Source organism: Mixophyes fleayi, chromosome 11, assembly GCF_038048845.1.
Source record: "Mixophyes fleayi isolate aMixFle1 chromosome 11, aMixFle1.hap1, whole genome shotgun sequence".
Classification (NCBI taxonomy): domain Eukaryota; kingdom Metazoa; phylum Chordata; class Amphibia; order Anura; family Limnodynastidae; genus Mixophyes; species Mixophyes fleayi.
In genome coordinates, this window is record NC_134412.1 from 47,123,435 (window position 1) to 47,138,433 (window position 14,999).

At 41.9% G+C, this 14,999-nt stretch overlaps 1 protein-coding gene across 1 annotated transcript in view; it reads left to right on the forward strand.

The window, feature by feature from the left end:
* CBL (Cbl proto-oncogene) overlaps positions 1-10,701 on the forward strand; it is an 85,149-nt gene extending 74,448 nt beyond the window's left edge. Inside the window, exon 16 of the mRNA XM_075190573.1 lies at positions 7,267-10,701. Coding sequence (XP_075046674.1) covers positions 7,267-7,523 — 257 coding nt within the window. The 3' untranslated portion in view covers positions 7,524-10,701. The remainder of the gene's footprint in view (positions 1-7,266) is intronic.
* The last annotated feature ends 4,298 nt before the right edge of the window (positions 10,702-14,999 follow it).

Below are 14,999 nucleotides of genomic sequence, written 5' to 3' on the forward strand. Positions count from 1 at the left end.
GATCTGTGGGTCCCTTCTTTCTCCAGGTGGGGAAAAAGTGATGCTCCATAGTGCTATCAAATATGTTTATTCCAAATGCATGCTGTGACAACATTCATACCAGATAAAAAAAAATAATTACAAGCATATAGAGAAGTTGCAATTTAAAAATAATTCAGATTACCACCAGGGATACAGAGCAAATTGTTCACTCCAATTTCATTCATTCTTTCCTGTGGATATTTGAAATAAAATGTAAATGCCGCATCAAACCCCACCACATTTTGTCATTCAAGACTTCATCAGGAAATAACTTTCAATGATTTTGTTAACTTGCTTCCTTTCTAATGTCAAGGATTTGATTTTTTTTTTTGTTTTTTTTACTGAGCTTGGATAGACAAACGAAGTAAAGAGAATTCCCTTAAAATTAGAAATCTTTTGTACAAGATGTCTCTGAATTGTTTAAGAGTATTTTTCTAAATGTATAGTTTCTGGAGCTTTTTTAAATGTCCTGTCCTGCATCTTGTGAAAGGACACCCTGGGACGGTATATATAGTGTGACTCCTTCAATGGTTTTTTCCTGTCTCTTCATCTGAGTAATACCCCATACTGCATTAAAATCCTGGGTGTTTGCCCGGGCAAGCACAGATGACCCGTGTCGAGGTGCAGTATGAATGGTCCCAGATCTAATTGGACCTGGGTCTTTTGGTGGGGTAATTCCTGGGTCTGCCCTGGGAAGCCTGCACTATGAAAGGTGCGACCCGGGTTTTTCAGCCCGGGTCTCACCAGACACAATGCTAAAGTGAAAAAAAAATAATCACGAGAGGAGCCAATCAAAGCTACTCTTGTGATGTTGCCATGGAGACCTGGGGCAGGCCCGTATTCAGTTTGAACGCGATCTACCTGGGAATTTGACTCCAGTGGAGCCTCTGTCCCCGGCAATATCCCGGGTTCGTATACCTGGGATATTGCCTGGGTGGCAGTATGAAAGCGGTATAATTTTTACGGTACAGTTTTTATTGTTTTTAGATTACTGTTTTAGAGCCGGTAGAAGGAAAGTAAAAGCAGCAAGATGGTCATTCCATGTCAATTCACCCAGGCCGTGACACTTGCCATCTCAGATTTTCATGTAACTTGGTACATTGGATACTACCACATATCTACTAACTCTTTGTAAAATGTATCCTCTCTAGGCTTCATAGTTTCTGAGATATAGGGGGTCAAAATTATGTAAAATTTCTCAGAAATGCAACTCCTTGTTTTTAGTGTGATATGTCTATCTTTAATCTTACAAGTTCAACCAGATCACTTGCTTTCTATAGAAAATCTTCTGGCAGGTTTTGGCAGTCCTTGTCTGGAGGATATTCTTTGTCTATGATTCTAATAACCTTGTTTCTCAGAGTGGAGCATGCAGATTTAATTTTCTCTAGCATATGAAGATTTGCAATGGGATGCAATTGCATGGAATTTCAAAGGTGACTCCTAATTCTATCAGTGATGTATTGATTTGCTCCAGAGTTGCATCTTTTGAAAGTAATGTTTCTAAATAGGACATACTCTGGTCACTGTCACTGTTTAAATCCACCTTTTTAATGTCATTATCCAGATTTATAAATTTTGTGTGTTTCTTTACCTTTTCTTGGCATGCATCACACATTTTCTGAGCAGGGATTGACTTTATTGTGGCATTTAAATAGATCCAAACAAGTTGTCTGATATGTACTGTTTCTTGATATAATATACATTTAATAATGTAGAATTAATCCCACTCCTTGTCAGCAGTCGCGGCGGCCGCGGGCACCGCTGCAACTCTCTGGGCCCTGCTGGTGACGTCCCAGCCATCTCCATAATGACCGGGACGTATCTTCCATTTCCTGCCGCCGCACCCAGCCAGCTGTTAAACAGCCGCGCGCAGGGCTGTTCAAGTTCAGCCAATTATGGTTAATTAGGTTTACGCAGTGGGCACTCTGCTTTTTCATTTTCAGCAGTGCCAGCAATTTATTATACAAAACCTGGGAGCACTTGCAGGGCTCTGCCCTGATTGGTCATCAGCACTATTTAGGGCAGTAAGGACTGAGCCTCACTGCCGGTTATAGCGCTCTGTTCTCAGTATTGCTGCCTGCTTCTGTGCTGTGTTGATGTTTAACCTTAGATTGCTCTCCCGTGTATGACCTCTGCCTGTTCTTGGATTCTGAACCTTTGCTTGTGACCCTGACCTTTTGCCTTTACCCAGATTCAGAACCTTTGCCTGTGGCCCTTATCCAGCTAGCACCTGTCATTTCCACCTGTGCTCTGCCACTCTGCAGATCTCTGGCCGGTACCTACTACGTTTATTACCTCCTGTACCTGTGCGAACATAAACTTGTACTACACTGAGTGTAAGTGTTGGGGGCATCCGAGTATCTGTGAGCATATCCAGTCTCTACGGGAAAGGCGGCTGCAATAGGTGAAGACCTCTACTGCTATAGTTCTACAAGTTTATGCCGCACTGGTTGCCATAACACTCCTGAGGAACAAAAGTCCTTTTTCTGGAAACACATCATGTTTGGAGTAAATCCAGTTTGACCACTTTTGTGTAGCTGGTCTTGTGGTACTCTGTTCAAGTTTCATTTCCCACACTACACTTTTCAACAGGCTGTTCAGTTTCAGACATTTCTGGAAAACACAGAAATTTCTTTTAAAAATGTACTTTTAAAACATTGGAATTACATAAACCACAGGAAAAAATAAAAAACATTCTAGTATAAGGTATCTTTTGATACAGAAAACCTTCACTCTAAAACAGCTAGCAGAGAACTGACCTACCAGAGTGCAGGCTCAGCAAGAATGAACCTACTAGTGCAAGTTGAAACATTCCCCAACCTGCCTCGAGTGACATCACCTTTTGAGAATGCTGACCGCTACTATTGTTTCAGAAATTACAGAAAAGCTATCAAGAGGGGCAAGTGGGCCTAATAGGGGTAATATTTATGAGGATTTTATTGGTGGTGTTTAAAATTCCAAAAGGGAAACAAACACCTGGGGGTAAATGTATCAAGCTGAGAGATTTCCGGCGGGTTTGAAAAGCCTATCAGATTCTAGCTATCATTTATTTAGTACATTCTACAAAATGACAGCTAGAATCTGATTGGTTGCTATAGGCAACATCTCCACTTTTCAAACTCGTCGGAAAACTCTCAGCTTGATACATTTACCCTGGATGTCATTAAGTTATGAGGAAAGGTTAGCCAGTTAGCCAGTTTAGGCATGTTTACTTTAGAAAAGAGGCGTCTAAGGGGAGATATGATTACTATGTACAAATACATTAGGGGTCAATACAGAGAGCTTTCATGGGAACTTTTTACCCCAAGGACCATACACAGGACACGTGGTCATCCCCTAAGGTTAGAGGAGAGGAAATTTCACAACCAGCAAAGGAAGGGGTTCTTTACAGTAAGGGCAGTCAAGATATGGAATTCATTGCCAGGGAAGGTTGTGATGGCAGATTCAATAGATATGTTTAAGAAAGGGTTAGACAAATTTTTAGCGGAAAGGTGTATCCAGGGATACGACCGTTAATTTAAAATAAAGGATAGTAGTGGATATAGGGTAAAAATTGGATTGCAATATTGAGTCTGGGGGGGATTTTCAAAATTGAAACAGATGGGCGGTTGCCTACTCTGGATTAATTACAAATATAAGTGCAGGGTCGCAGGAGATCCAAAATAGGTTGAACTTGATGGACTGGTGTCTTTTTTCAACCTCATCAACTATGTAACTATGTAACTATGTAACCCTCTGGTGTACAAAATTATAACGAATTTTAAAGAGAAAATTTGAATTGAACATTAAACTTATACAGGCAATCAAAATCCCATTTTTCTTTCATAGCATCTTAAAGTATACTTTAAGGATCAATTTTAAAAAAGGGTCATGTTGACTCCCCTGCCTCAGGTTGATGCTTATTGAACACAAGAATATTATTTGAGTCAGGCAAGACTAATAAAAAAAATAAATCTTAAATACCCATATTGTGATTGACATTGGATAAAAAATTGGTAATATGTGGATTAGGCACTGAGATATGAATTTTTTTGAGACATACCACACTAAAAGCGGAGAATCGGGAGTGGCATTTCTGAACAATTTTACGTAATTTTGACCCACTCTATCTCAAAACTGAGGCCTAGGAAAAAAAAAACGATATGTGGTAGTATCAAGTGCACCAAGTTTCATGAAAATCTGAGCCGGTGGGTATCATAATTGAAATTTTTCTGGGTGATTTGACATGGAATGACCCAAGACCAATAAATGGGTTTGTGGAGAATGTAATAAGGATTTAGAGAATTATTATAAAGAAGCCGTGTGTGTGTGAACTGTATTCCTAAGGCCAGAGAAAATCCAATCCAGCCTCCAAAACAATATACATATTTAGTCAGTTGGATGATTAAATACTTTGTATCAATAAAGGATTTCAAATGTGTGTAGATGTCTGATATGCAAGGATCCTCTTGTTACATTCTTTTGGGGAATATCCATCTGCTAGTGAAGAATGGAAAATTATAGAGGCGCACCCAGGTCATTTTAATCCTGACCTGGTGGATATTTGCTTAAATATGTTAATAAGAATAGAGGACATACCAGTCCTAACTTCTTTACAGGATTACTTAACTTCAATGCCACTGTAGCTCGTCTCTCGGCAAAACCTAATTTCCAGTAGAAGTTAGTTTTGGATAGTGAATTAAAGGATCTAATGGTCGCAACAATAAAGGAGGGTTTTTAAAAAATAAATAAAATAGCTTCATATCTCTTTAGGAAATGTGATTAAATCTGGTGAAGTGATGGCTTAGTCTCCATGGCACTCAGATGTTAGTTGGATACCTTTTTTATAGAATGATATTCAAGATTAGATTAGTAGATGGCATAATTTGCCACAAGACCTTAGAAGACATTTTCCTTCTTCTAGACTTTAAAGATGCACAATTTTATTGTCTTGTCCAGTAGTATGGAATGAATGCGCCCAGATGGGCCTTTTTATCCCTTTAGCGAGGAGAAAGAAAGATCTAAAAATTTGCAATTACTCTGGGCTGACAATCGGGGAGTTTGGCGAGTGGCTGTTTGTTGCATTACACAGCAGTTTACATACACCGATGAATAAACAAGTGAATTTTCTAGTAACTGCAGCTCAAGAGGCATCGCCTTTTTCTGGTAGGAAAACACCATCAGTTTGTACATGCAAGACTTTTGACAAGCTCTATTATAAACACAATAGAGGAAATTACCTTATCTATAGATTTACAGGATTAATATTTTCACCTTCAATTGCAGCATAACATAATATGCCCATATTCTTTAGTTTGGATCGTCATTTCTAGTGTACCTCTCTAGATTTTCCGATTCACATAGGAATATAAAGAATTTGTCCTTGCATCAGATATTTTGTGGCACAGTGGGATCTTAATCTTGTTTCGAAGACGCTAGTTTTAGAACTTTTGCAATACGTCTCAGCTTAAATGGCACACACTAAATGTATTCTTCTTAGTAGCATGTATATCTGCCAGTAAAGTAGGATAACTTCAGGCTTTATGGAGCAAAGAACAATTTTTATACTTATAAAGTAGACTTCTAAACAAATCTTGCCTTTTTACACAAGGTTATTTCCACCTTGTTTATCAGTCTTGACATCGCTTTATACATTTTTCAGATAATGCCATCTTGATGTCAGCCTTGTCCAATACAGTTTGTAAGAGAGATCCTGCAAGCAGTTAATCAACAATTGTTTTGAGTACATTACATCAATTTTCAACTGATTGTTTTGGAGCCCACACTATCTGGTTCGGTACACACCGTTTCTTATAGCTGCAATGGAGTCTGAGGAGGCAATAATCAAATTATACTCACTGATTTCATTTCGGAGAAGTACTCCATGGCAACCCCTCCCTTGTGATCTCTTTATATATTTCAGGGACAGTTTGGAAAGTTACTTAGACCATGAAGGAAGGAGTAGCCATGCGATTTACTTTCTGGTAACTTTTTTTTTTTTTTTACTTTTACTGCTCGCTATTGGTCTCAGCACACACCTCCCACTTTCAGGAACAGCTCTTTATTTTATTATGCTCTGTACTTGAATGAGTAAGTGCTGCAGAACATACCTTAAATTAATTGTCCCACCTTGGGGACTTTTATTTAATTTTTCCCCTTTTATGTTGAATGTCTTAGCTCCCAATTAATTTAAATTTTGAAACGGAATGTTGGGGCTGCCCCTGTTATATGTAGCCATGCCGTCCCCAACACAATCACACAAGTGGATATCGCCGATAATACCTGGGTCTCTCTTGAAACACACTGCTGCTCTGAACATTTTGATCAGATTGGCTACAATACATTATTTAAAAAGTGTATTACAAAGTCCTAAATTTAAATTTTCAAATATGTCTGAAAGAGCCAAGTACTTTAGGCTAGCTTTGTTTTTTTGGTTTTTTTCATTACTTGGGATAACAGGAAATCTAGCACCCATTTGATATTCTCTAACTTTCAAAGCTTTCTCAAATATTTATGTACCGTTGGCTCCAATACATGTCTGTGTTGTACTAAAGGGAAACATACTGGAGAATCATTTCACTGAAAACAAGTCATAAATGGCTGATTATTATTGGGTGGTCCCAGATCATAGCATTCATGTGTTGGCAGTCATTTGCTACAGAGGCCCATGCGCACTGAAATTTAGATGGCCAGTGGGTCATGTTAGACCGTATATGGGCCTAAAAAGATTGCAAATCCTTAACATCTGGAAGATGGCATGCAGATGTGTTTCTGTATGTTCTGATAAATCATGTCTGATCATCTGGACTGATCAACATCCGATGTAGCCATAATCCGAAGTATACCATCTATGATCTGGTTTGTGTACGTATGTCTACGCCTAACTTGGCAGAGGTTCAGCCAGTGGGCAGTTTAGCTAAATGGCTGGATTACTTTGTATAAAACTAATGATAAAGGGCAAGTGTAGATAAGAAGATATACAACTAGCACCTGAAGTTTTTCTCAAAATGTAACTAATATTTCATTGTATTGTTTGATGTCCTTTTGATAGAGGAATTGTATACAGCAACTGAATTATCTGTGCACGCAATGGTTTTCATATTTTATATAGCATGTTCATTTAAAATTATATATTCATAAGCTCTTTTTGGGGTCTGTTGTTTTTTTTTTGGGGGGGGGGGGGGGGGGGTGTTAATCGAATTATCTCACTACAGCCCACCATTGAGAAAATTACTAAAATACTGAATTTTTTTTTCTCTCTACCAGCGCTGGACTCTTCACCGGTCCCAGAACGTCCACCAAAGCCCTTTCCAAGGAGGATGAACTCTGAGCGCCGCCCTGCACCTGCTGGAGATGTTGGTTCTGCCTTGCTCTCCAGCGAAATCGAGAGTCTGTTGAACCAGGGCTACTCCCAACAGGATGTGAATAAAGCCTTGCTCATTGCCCACAACAACATTGAAATGGCCCGCAATATTCTCCGTGAATTTGTAGCTATCCCCTCTTCGCCTCATGTGGCTACATAGCAGTTTGGATCCACAAATACTTCTGCACATAAGAAGAGTAAAAAGCGTGCACCTCTGATCCTTCAGCTCAAGTGCAGCAGGGAGCAGTTATGGCACCAGTGGGGATAATTGTTGGGTACAGGGATAAAAAGAGGAAGTTGTCTGTACCCATTCCCTAACTGGAAGTATACAGGGTATAGGCTCCAGCCTGCCCACTGATAAGCAGCATTACAAATCAGGGGATTCCTAACCAATCAGAATGCACTGTTACATAAAGCTCAATTCCCCATTTCTTTCATGCCATGTCGATGTCTACCTTGCTGACAATGCAGATGTGAAGCTCTGATTGGCTCAGGTTATCATGGATACACTGAATCTACCTTCTGCACCCTAACCCCATTTTAATTTAACTGCCCATCACTATAGGTCCTATGGTTTTGTATGCATACAGCTATTAAGGTGACTATAGGAGATATGTTTGTGTCTTGTTCTTAATAATTCAGTGTTATTTAATGTACTTTATGGCCGCCACCTACATGTGGAAAGTGGGTGGGTATCTCAGTAAATTGAGTTGCCTTAGTATAAAACTTTTTTAAACTCATAACCCTAAAGAGGATAGGTAAAACCTCAGTTTCTTTTGCAGTATATCTCTTCCTACTGTGTTGGTGTTTGTTTTTTAATCATTTGACTAACGGCAATAAAGCATTCCAGAAGTTGGGTGCCCTTACTCCCAATTTCAGGTGTGCACTAATGCCATGTAACTCAGGGTGAAAAGGCAAGTGTCATGTTACTACCTTAAGAAAGGGGACATTTTAGACAGCGGGAAAGGGTAGAGATGTTACTGTTTGACACCACTCATGTGCCCCCACTGCTACATCATCTTCATCTTTGTCTCATTGGGCCCCAAATTGAATACAGAGAAAATTACATCCATAAAGTGTACTTTTGAATACTGATATGTTCATTGCATGCTAATGTAGTCTTATACTTGACACTTCAAATACTTTAATACACTTTAAATTATGGGTGAATATCTTATTGGGTGGAAATCGACATTTTATGATCAACTACAATTTTACTTACCTGTGGTGTGGTTGGTCCCCCAAAAACTCAAATGGTCTTGCACTGCTTTCTTTTTTGCTACTACAGCTTACCTATTTCTATAACAGGCTGTAGTGTTATAGATGCGCCTTCCTCATTAACTCCCCACTCATGTCAAGGCGTATTCCATGACAACACCACTGAGTATTTTAAACAAGCCCACCTAAACACTATCATTATCATTTATAGCGCCACTAATTCCGCAGCACTGTACAGAGAACTCATTCACATCAGTCCCTGCCCCATTGGAGCTTACAGTCTAAATTCCCTAATATAGACACACACACACAGACAGAGACTAGGGTCAATTTTTGATAGCAGCCAATTAACCTACCAATGTGTTTTTGGAGTGTGGGAGGAAACCGGAGTACCCGGAGGAAACCCACGCAAACACAAACTCCACACAGATATGGCCATGGTCGGGAATCGAACTCATGACCTCAGTGCTGTGAGGCAGAAGTGCTTACCACTAGGCCATTGTGCAGAGCAACACTGGAACCTGTGGGGTGGGGGTGAAGTCTGTATGAGAACAAGTCAAACATTGTAGTTTATAATAACTTGGATTACACTACCGAAAACTTCTATTTTGGGGTGAGAGTACTTGATTATCCCATGGTAGAGCTGTAATATCAGTTGTCTTGTAAACATACAACCAGATTGACTGACTGTTTTTTATAGAGATTTCTTTACTCCCTCACAAATTTTTGTATGTGATACAATTTTAAGTAATGCCTAGTTTACCACTTTTTGCACATTGGGGTAACATTTCTGCACTCATTCCCTTTTCCCCATATGTACTTGCCTGTTACCATACCAACTTCTTATTTTTTTTATATAACTAGAATTCTATATAAAAACATTTCCAATAATACTTTGATTCTGTCATGAAGCTGTTGCCCCTTTAGCTACATTAATGGTAAGCACCAAGTAAAATGTTTAAGGGGTGCAAATCATAGTTCACTGCATTTGGGATCATTATATTTTAGTATTTTAGGTAAGTTTAATTCCATAATTTATGTTTTAGTTCTACATGGGCATTGTTTCTCTGTGTGTTTATTTCTTGCAGTTTGCAGAGCCAGGGTTGATGGATAGTACTGAAGTCACCTAGTTCATCATGAACATGCTCTAATATCAATGGTGACTATAATATGATGGCTGTAAGGCAGAGTAAGCACATAGTGTTGTCGGCATATACATCCCTATTGCATTCTCAGAGAAATTTCTGTCAGTACAAAACTTAAAATGCAATATCAGTTGGAGGCAAGGCCAATGGGTTGACAATTCCTTTTTCACTATTCGTAAAAATAGGGTTGCATTTACTCTAACTTTAATATATTAACTGACTAAATTATAGATCTTGATTAATGACCAGACACACAAACATTCTCATGATATATACAATCCAGTTGGTCTGTTCAGTGCCTAATTTTAAATTTGTTGGTGTGTTCGGTAGGAGGAACAGAGCTGTAAAGGAATCTGTGGTTTAAATGCTATCTGATTCCATTTGGTGCAACCCTGCAGAATCTCTGGTTAGTCAATGGTGTAATTTTAGACCAGCGGCATTTGACGACAAAAGTGGAAGCTTAAAAAAAAAAAAAAAAAAGTTAATTTGTTGTTGACCATCAAACATTATGGTTTGCACAGCAGATTGTGCCAAACTAAACCATGATACATAGCTAGGGTGTATTAGTGGTAGTTTGGCAACAACTGGTGTTCCAAAAATTGCCATACCATGCTGTGCACAATCCTTTTCAAAAATTATTTTGCTCCAATTTCTATCAGTGTTAAAAGCTTGAATGTTTCATGACAATAAGCCTATTTTTTATTATTGTCTTGAGTATTTAATCAGGACCCCAAAGGTAAATATTATTGCAAATGAGGGCCCCTGTGAATTCCCTCATTCTGATTTGTTTGTATTTTGAGCCTGTGTTCTTTTAACAGTTATAGATTATACTAAAAAAGAAAAAAAAAACAACTTATTTATTTAATGACTTTCTTCTGTGGCCTAAAGAGCGTTTCTTATTTTATTTTCAGTTTTTTTTTTATGTAATAGTTGTTGGGGAGAAAATTATTTTTAAAATAAATTTTTTTTTTTTTTTTTTTTCTTGTTGTCTGGTTTAATGTGTGAGGTCTCTTCTGTGGTAATATTTTCAGTACTCTTTTAGGAAGCTGATCTGTTGCAGGAAATTAAGACTTCCCTTGAAAAGCTGTTTGAATCAGCCTTTGTCTTCTGATTCAGATCCACATGTTTTCAGTTTCTCCTTTTAGTATTGTTTGTAAAAGTTCATTTTTGTGTGTGGATATTTGCTTTGCATTTTAAAGGGTGCCCCCACCTGCCACAATTAATGTCGCAAAGTCTTCCTGTTTTCCTTACTGGCCAGTAAATTGTGAAATTCTGGATGGATATGATAAGACAGCAAAGCGTCAGTAAATTAGGTTTGAGTAGTCCTCCTGTTTTGAGACAAGTGGGGAGGGGTTATGGGAATCAAGCATACTTTTCCATATGTTGGCAACATGCCCTTTGATGTGAAGCAGTTGGCCTAATTTTACAGTGTATGTTCAGAAAACAAGCTGATCATTATTAGGCATGTTGGGAAATGTGACCAGAATTTTGGCCAGTGTATGAGATAACCAAGAATAGTTAATGTGGTTGGAAGATTACGCAGGAAGCCAGATGTATGGCTAAATAGGCTGAATCTCATGCAGTTTAGCCAAAAGGTTAAGTGACCAAACTTTAATTTAAAGACAAGCTTGACATTCACATGGCCACCATTAGATTATTTTAAAGCACTTGGGGGCTTGCATTAGAGCAGACAGTATAAAGACACTTCTTGATACCTTCAAGGTAGATCCGAGCAATGCAATATATACCCGATATTATTATTATTTATTTGTTAGGCGCCACAAGGTATCCGCAGCGCCGCACACAGTACTAACAGTAGACTATACAAGGTGAAACCATACAGAACAATGAACAAAAAGTACCAATACTTCAGAAACTCTGGCTAGTCATATGCAGTAAAGACGGAGCGGAAGAACAGGTATGGAGACAGGAGGGGAGGGGGCCCTGCTCATACGAGCCTACATCCTAAGGGAGGGTAAACAGACCAGGCACAAGAGGAGCCAGTTGAGGCAAGAGGAGAGAAGGGAGGACGAGCTAAAGGGATTAGATGGGGGTTAAGTAGATGGTTGGTAGGCTTTGAGGAAGAGGTGAGTTCTGAGTGCACATTTGAAGGAGCACAGAGTAGGAGAGAGACAGATGGAACGAGGGAGGTCGTTCCAGAGAAGGGGGGCTGCACGGGAAAAGTCTTGGATTCTGGAATGGGAAGAGGTGATAAGAGTGGAGGAGAGGCGGCGGCCATTGGCCAAGTGCAGGGAGCGGGCAGGAGTGTGACTGGAGAGGAGGTTAGAGATATAAGGGGCAGTAGAGTTGGAGAGAGCCTTGTAAGTGGTGGTGAGGAGTTTGAAAAGGATTCTGTAGGGGAAGGGGAGCCAGTGTAAGGCAAGGCAGAGGAGGAGCGGCGTGAGAGGAAGATGAGGCTTGTGGCCACATTGAGAATAGAGCGGAGGGGGGAGAGACGAGAGTGGGGGAGGCCAGTGAGGAGGAGGGTACAATAATCAAGGCGGGAGATGAGTGCGTGGATGACCGTTTTGGTGGCATCCTTAGAGAGAAAAGGACAGATGCGGGCGATGTTGCGTAGTTGGAAGCGACAGGCTTGGGCAAGGGAATGAATGTGGGGGGCAAATGAGAGAGAGAGGAGTCTAGGGTGACACCCAGGCAGCGAAGTTTGGTGACAGAGGAGATGGTGGTGTTGACGACAATAGAGGTCATGGTGGGATGGGAGTCTGGGTGGAGGAAAGACAATGAGTTCAGTTTTAAAGATGTTGATTTTGAGAAAGCGCTTGGACACCCAGGAGGAGATGGCGGAAAGGCAGTCGGATACCCGAGCGAGGAGGGTGGAGGAAAGAACAGGAGAGGAGATATAGAGTTGAATGTCGTCAGCATAAAGGGGATACTGAAGCCCGAAGGAGGAGATGAGAGCACCAAGGGAGGAAGTGTAGAGTGCCAAGAACAGAGCCCTGCGGGACTCCTATGGGGAGAGGGTAGGGGGAGGAGGAAGAACCAGACGTGGATACAGAGAAGGAGCGAGTAGCGAGGTATGAGGCGAACCAGGCATGGACAGAACCAGAGCTGCCGAGAGAGAAGAGTTTGCAGCAAGAGGGGGTGGTCCACGGTGTCAAAAGCTGCAGAGAGGTCAAGGAGGATGAGTACGGAGAAGTGACTCTTGGATTTGGCTGATAGAAGATCATTAGTAACCTTGGCCAGCTCAGTTTCGGTAGAATGGAGGGGGCGGTAGCCAGATTGGAGAGGGTCAAGGAGGGAATTGTCCGTGAGGTGCCTGATTAGGCGGCTGCAGACAATCCGCTCAAGTAATTTGGAGGCATAGGGGAGAAGAGAGAGGGCGATAATTAGCAAGAGTGTTGGGGTCAAGATTGGGTTTTTTGAGGATGGGAGAGATAAGAGCGTTTTTAAAAGAGGAGGGTACTACACCAGAAGAGATTGATAGGTTGAAAAGGTGTGCTAGGTAAGAGCAGGCCGTTGGGGAGAGAAGGAGGTGGGAGGGGATGGGATCGAGAGGGCAAGTAGAGGGTGGAGAGGAAAGAATAAGGGAGCGAACTTCACCGGTTGTAGGGCTGAAGGAGCACCAGAGTTGGTTGATTGGGGGAGGTGATGCGATGAGGGTGGCGGGAGAAGGGGAGGAGGAGATGTTCAGTCTGGTGGCCTCAATTTTGGAAGAGAAGAAAGTGGCGAAGTCAGAAGCGGAGAGGGAAGGCGGGACAGAGGGGGAGGGGGGCAGAGGAGGGAGCTGAAGGTGGCAAAGAGGCGGTGGGGATTGGAGGACTGAAGAAATGAGGGACTTAAAGAAGGATTGTTTAGCGAGGGAGAGGGCAGAGAAGAAAGAAGAGAGTATGAATTTAAATTGGAGAAAGTCAGCCAGGGAGTGAGATTTCCTCCAGAGGCGTTCAGCAGTGCGAGAGCATCTTTGGAGCACTAGACGTAACCTGGATTCTATTGACCCCACCTCCTTCTCCTCCTCTCGAAACTCTCCTTTCACCCCTTCCCTCCCTGGCCTGTCCCGACCAGGCCTCCTCTCTCTGCAATCACTCCCTCACCACAGCATCCAGTGCAGTGGTGAGGGAGTGATTGTAGAGAGAGGAGGCCTGGTCGGGACAGGCCAGGGAGGGAAGGGGTGAAAGAGTTTCGAGAGGAGGAGAAGGAGGTGGGGTCAATAGAATCCAGGTTACGTCTAGTGAGGGTGGCTTTGGGCGAGGCAGGGGAGGAGGACAGAGTGAAGGAGAGGTGGTGGTCAGATAGTGGGAAGGGAGAGTTGGAGAAGTAAGAGATGAGAGAAGAAAAGGTCAAGGGAGTGACCAAGACAGTGGGTGGGGGAAGAGGTCCACTGAGTAAGGCCTAGGGAGGAGGAAATGGCGAGACGTTTAATGGTGGCGGGGTCAGAACCGTTGTCAATAGGGATATTAAAGTCGCCAAGTATGATTGAGGGAAGGTCAGAGGAAAGGTAGTGGGGGAGCCAGGCAGCAAAGTTGTCAAGGAAAAGGGAGGAGGGGCCTGGGGGACGATAGATGACGGAGACACACAGGTGGATGGGGGAGAAGAGACGGATGGAGTGTACTTCAAAGGAGGAGAAGGAGAGGGAAGGTAAAGTGGGAATGACACGAAAAGTGCAGTTAGGGGATAGGAGGAGGCCCACTCCGCCTCCTGGACGCTTGTCTGGTCTGGTGAAGTGGGTGAAGGAGAGGCACCCGTAGGAGAGAGCGGCGGGTGAAACGGTATCAGAAGAAGTAAGCCAGGTTTCAGTGATGGCAAGAAGATTAAGAGAGTTGGAGATGAAGAGGTCATGGATGGAGGAAAGTTTGTTGCAGATAGACCTGGAGTTCCAGAGGGCACAAGAGAAAGGGAGGGAGGGGAGATGCGGATGAGATTGAGGGTTGATGGAGCAAGGGGGAGGGTGAGGGGTGAGGCAGTGAGAGTTGGGCGATAGGGGCTAGGGGAGAGAATGGGTATAGGAAAGGAGTGGGGCGGCATGGTGAGAGACGGGGGACTGGGAATGAGAAGGAGCAAGAAGAGGGTAAGGGCAATTAGCGCAGAGGTGAAGGCAGCAACGGGGGCCAGAAGTGGGCCAGAGTGGTCTAGTTAGATATGGGCTGACAAAGCAGAGTAAGACAAGAACAAAGGAAGGACTGCAGAGAACAATGCAGTGGAGCAGGAACAAAAGGCAGAGGCAAACACAATTTAAAATGCCGTAAAAATAAAATAAAATGGAGATAAATTAATTAAAGTGCAAATACAATTAAGGTAGAATACACTACAATAAG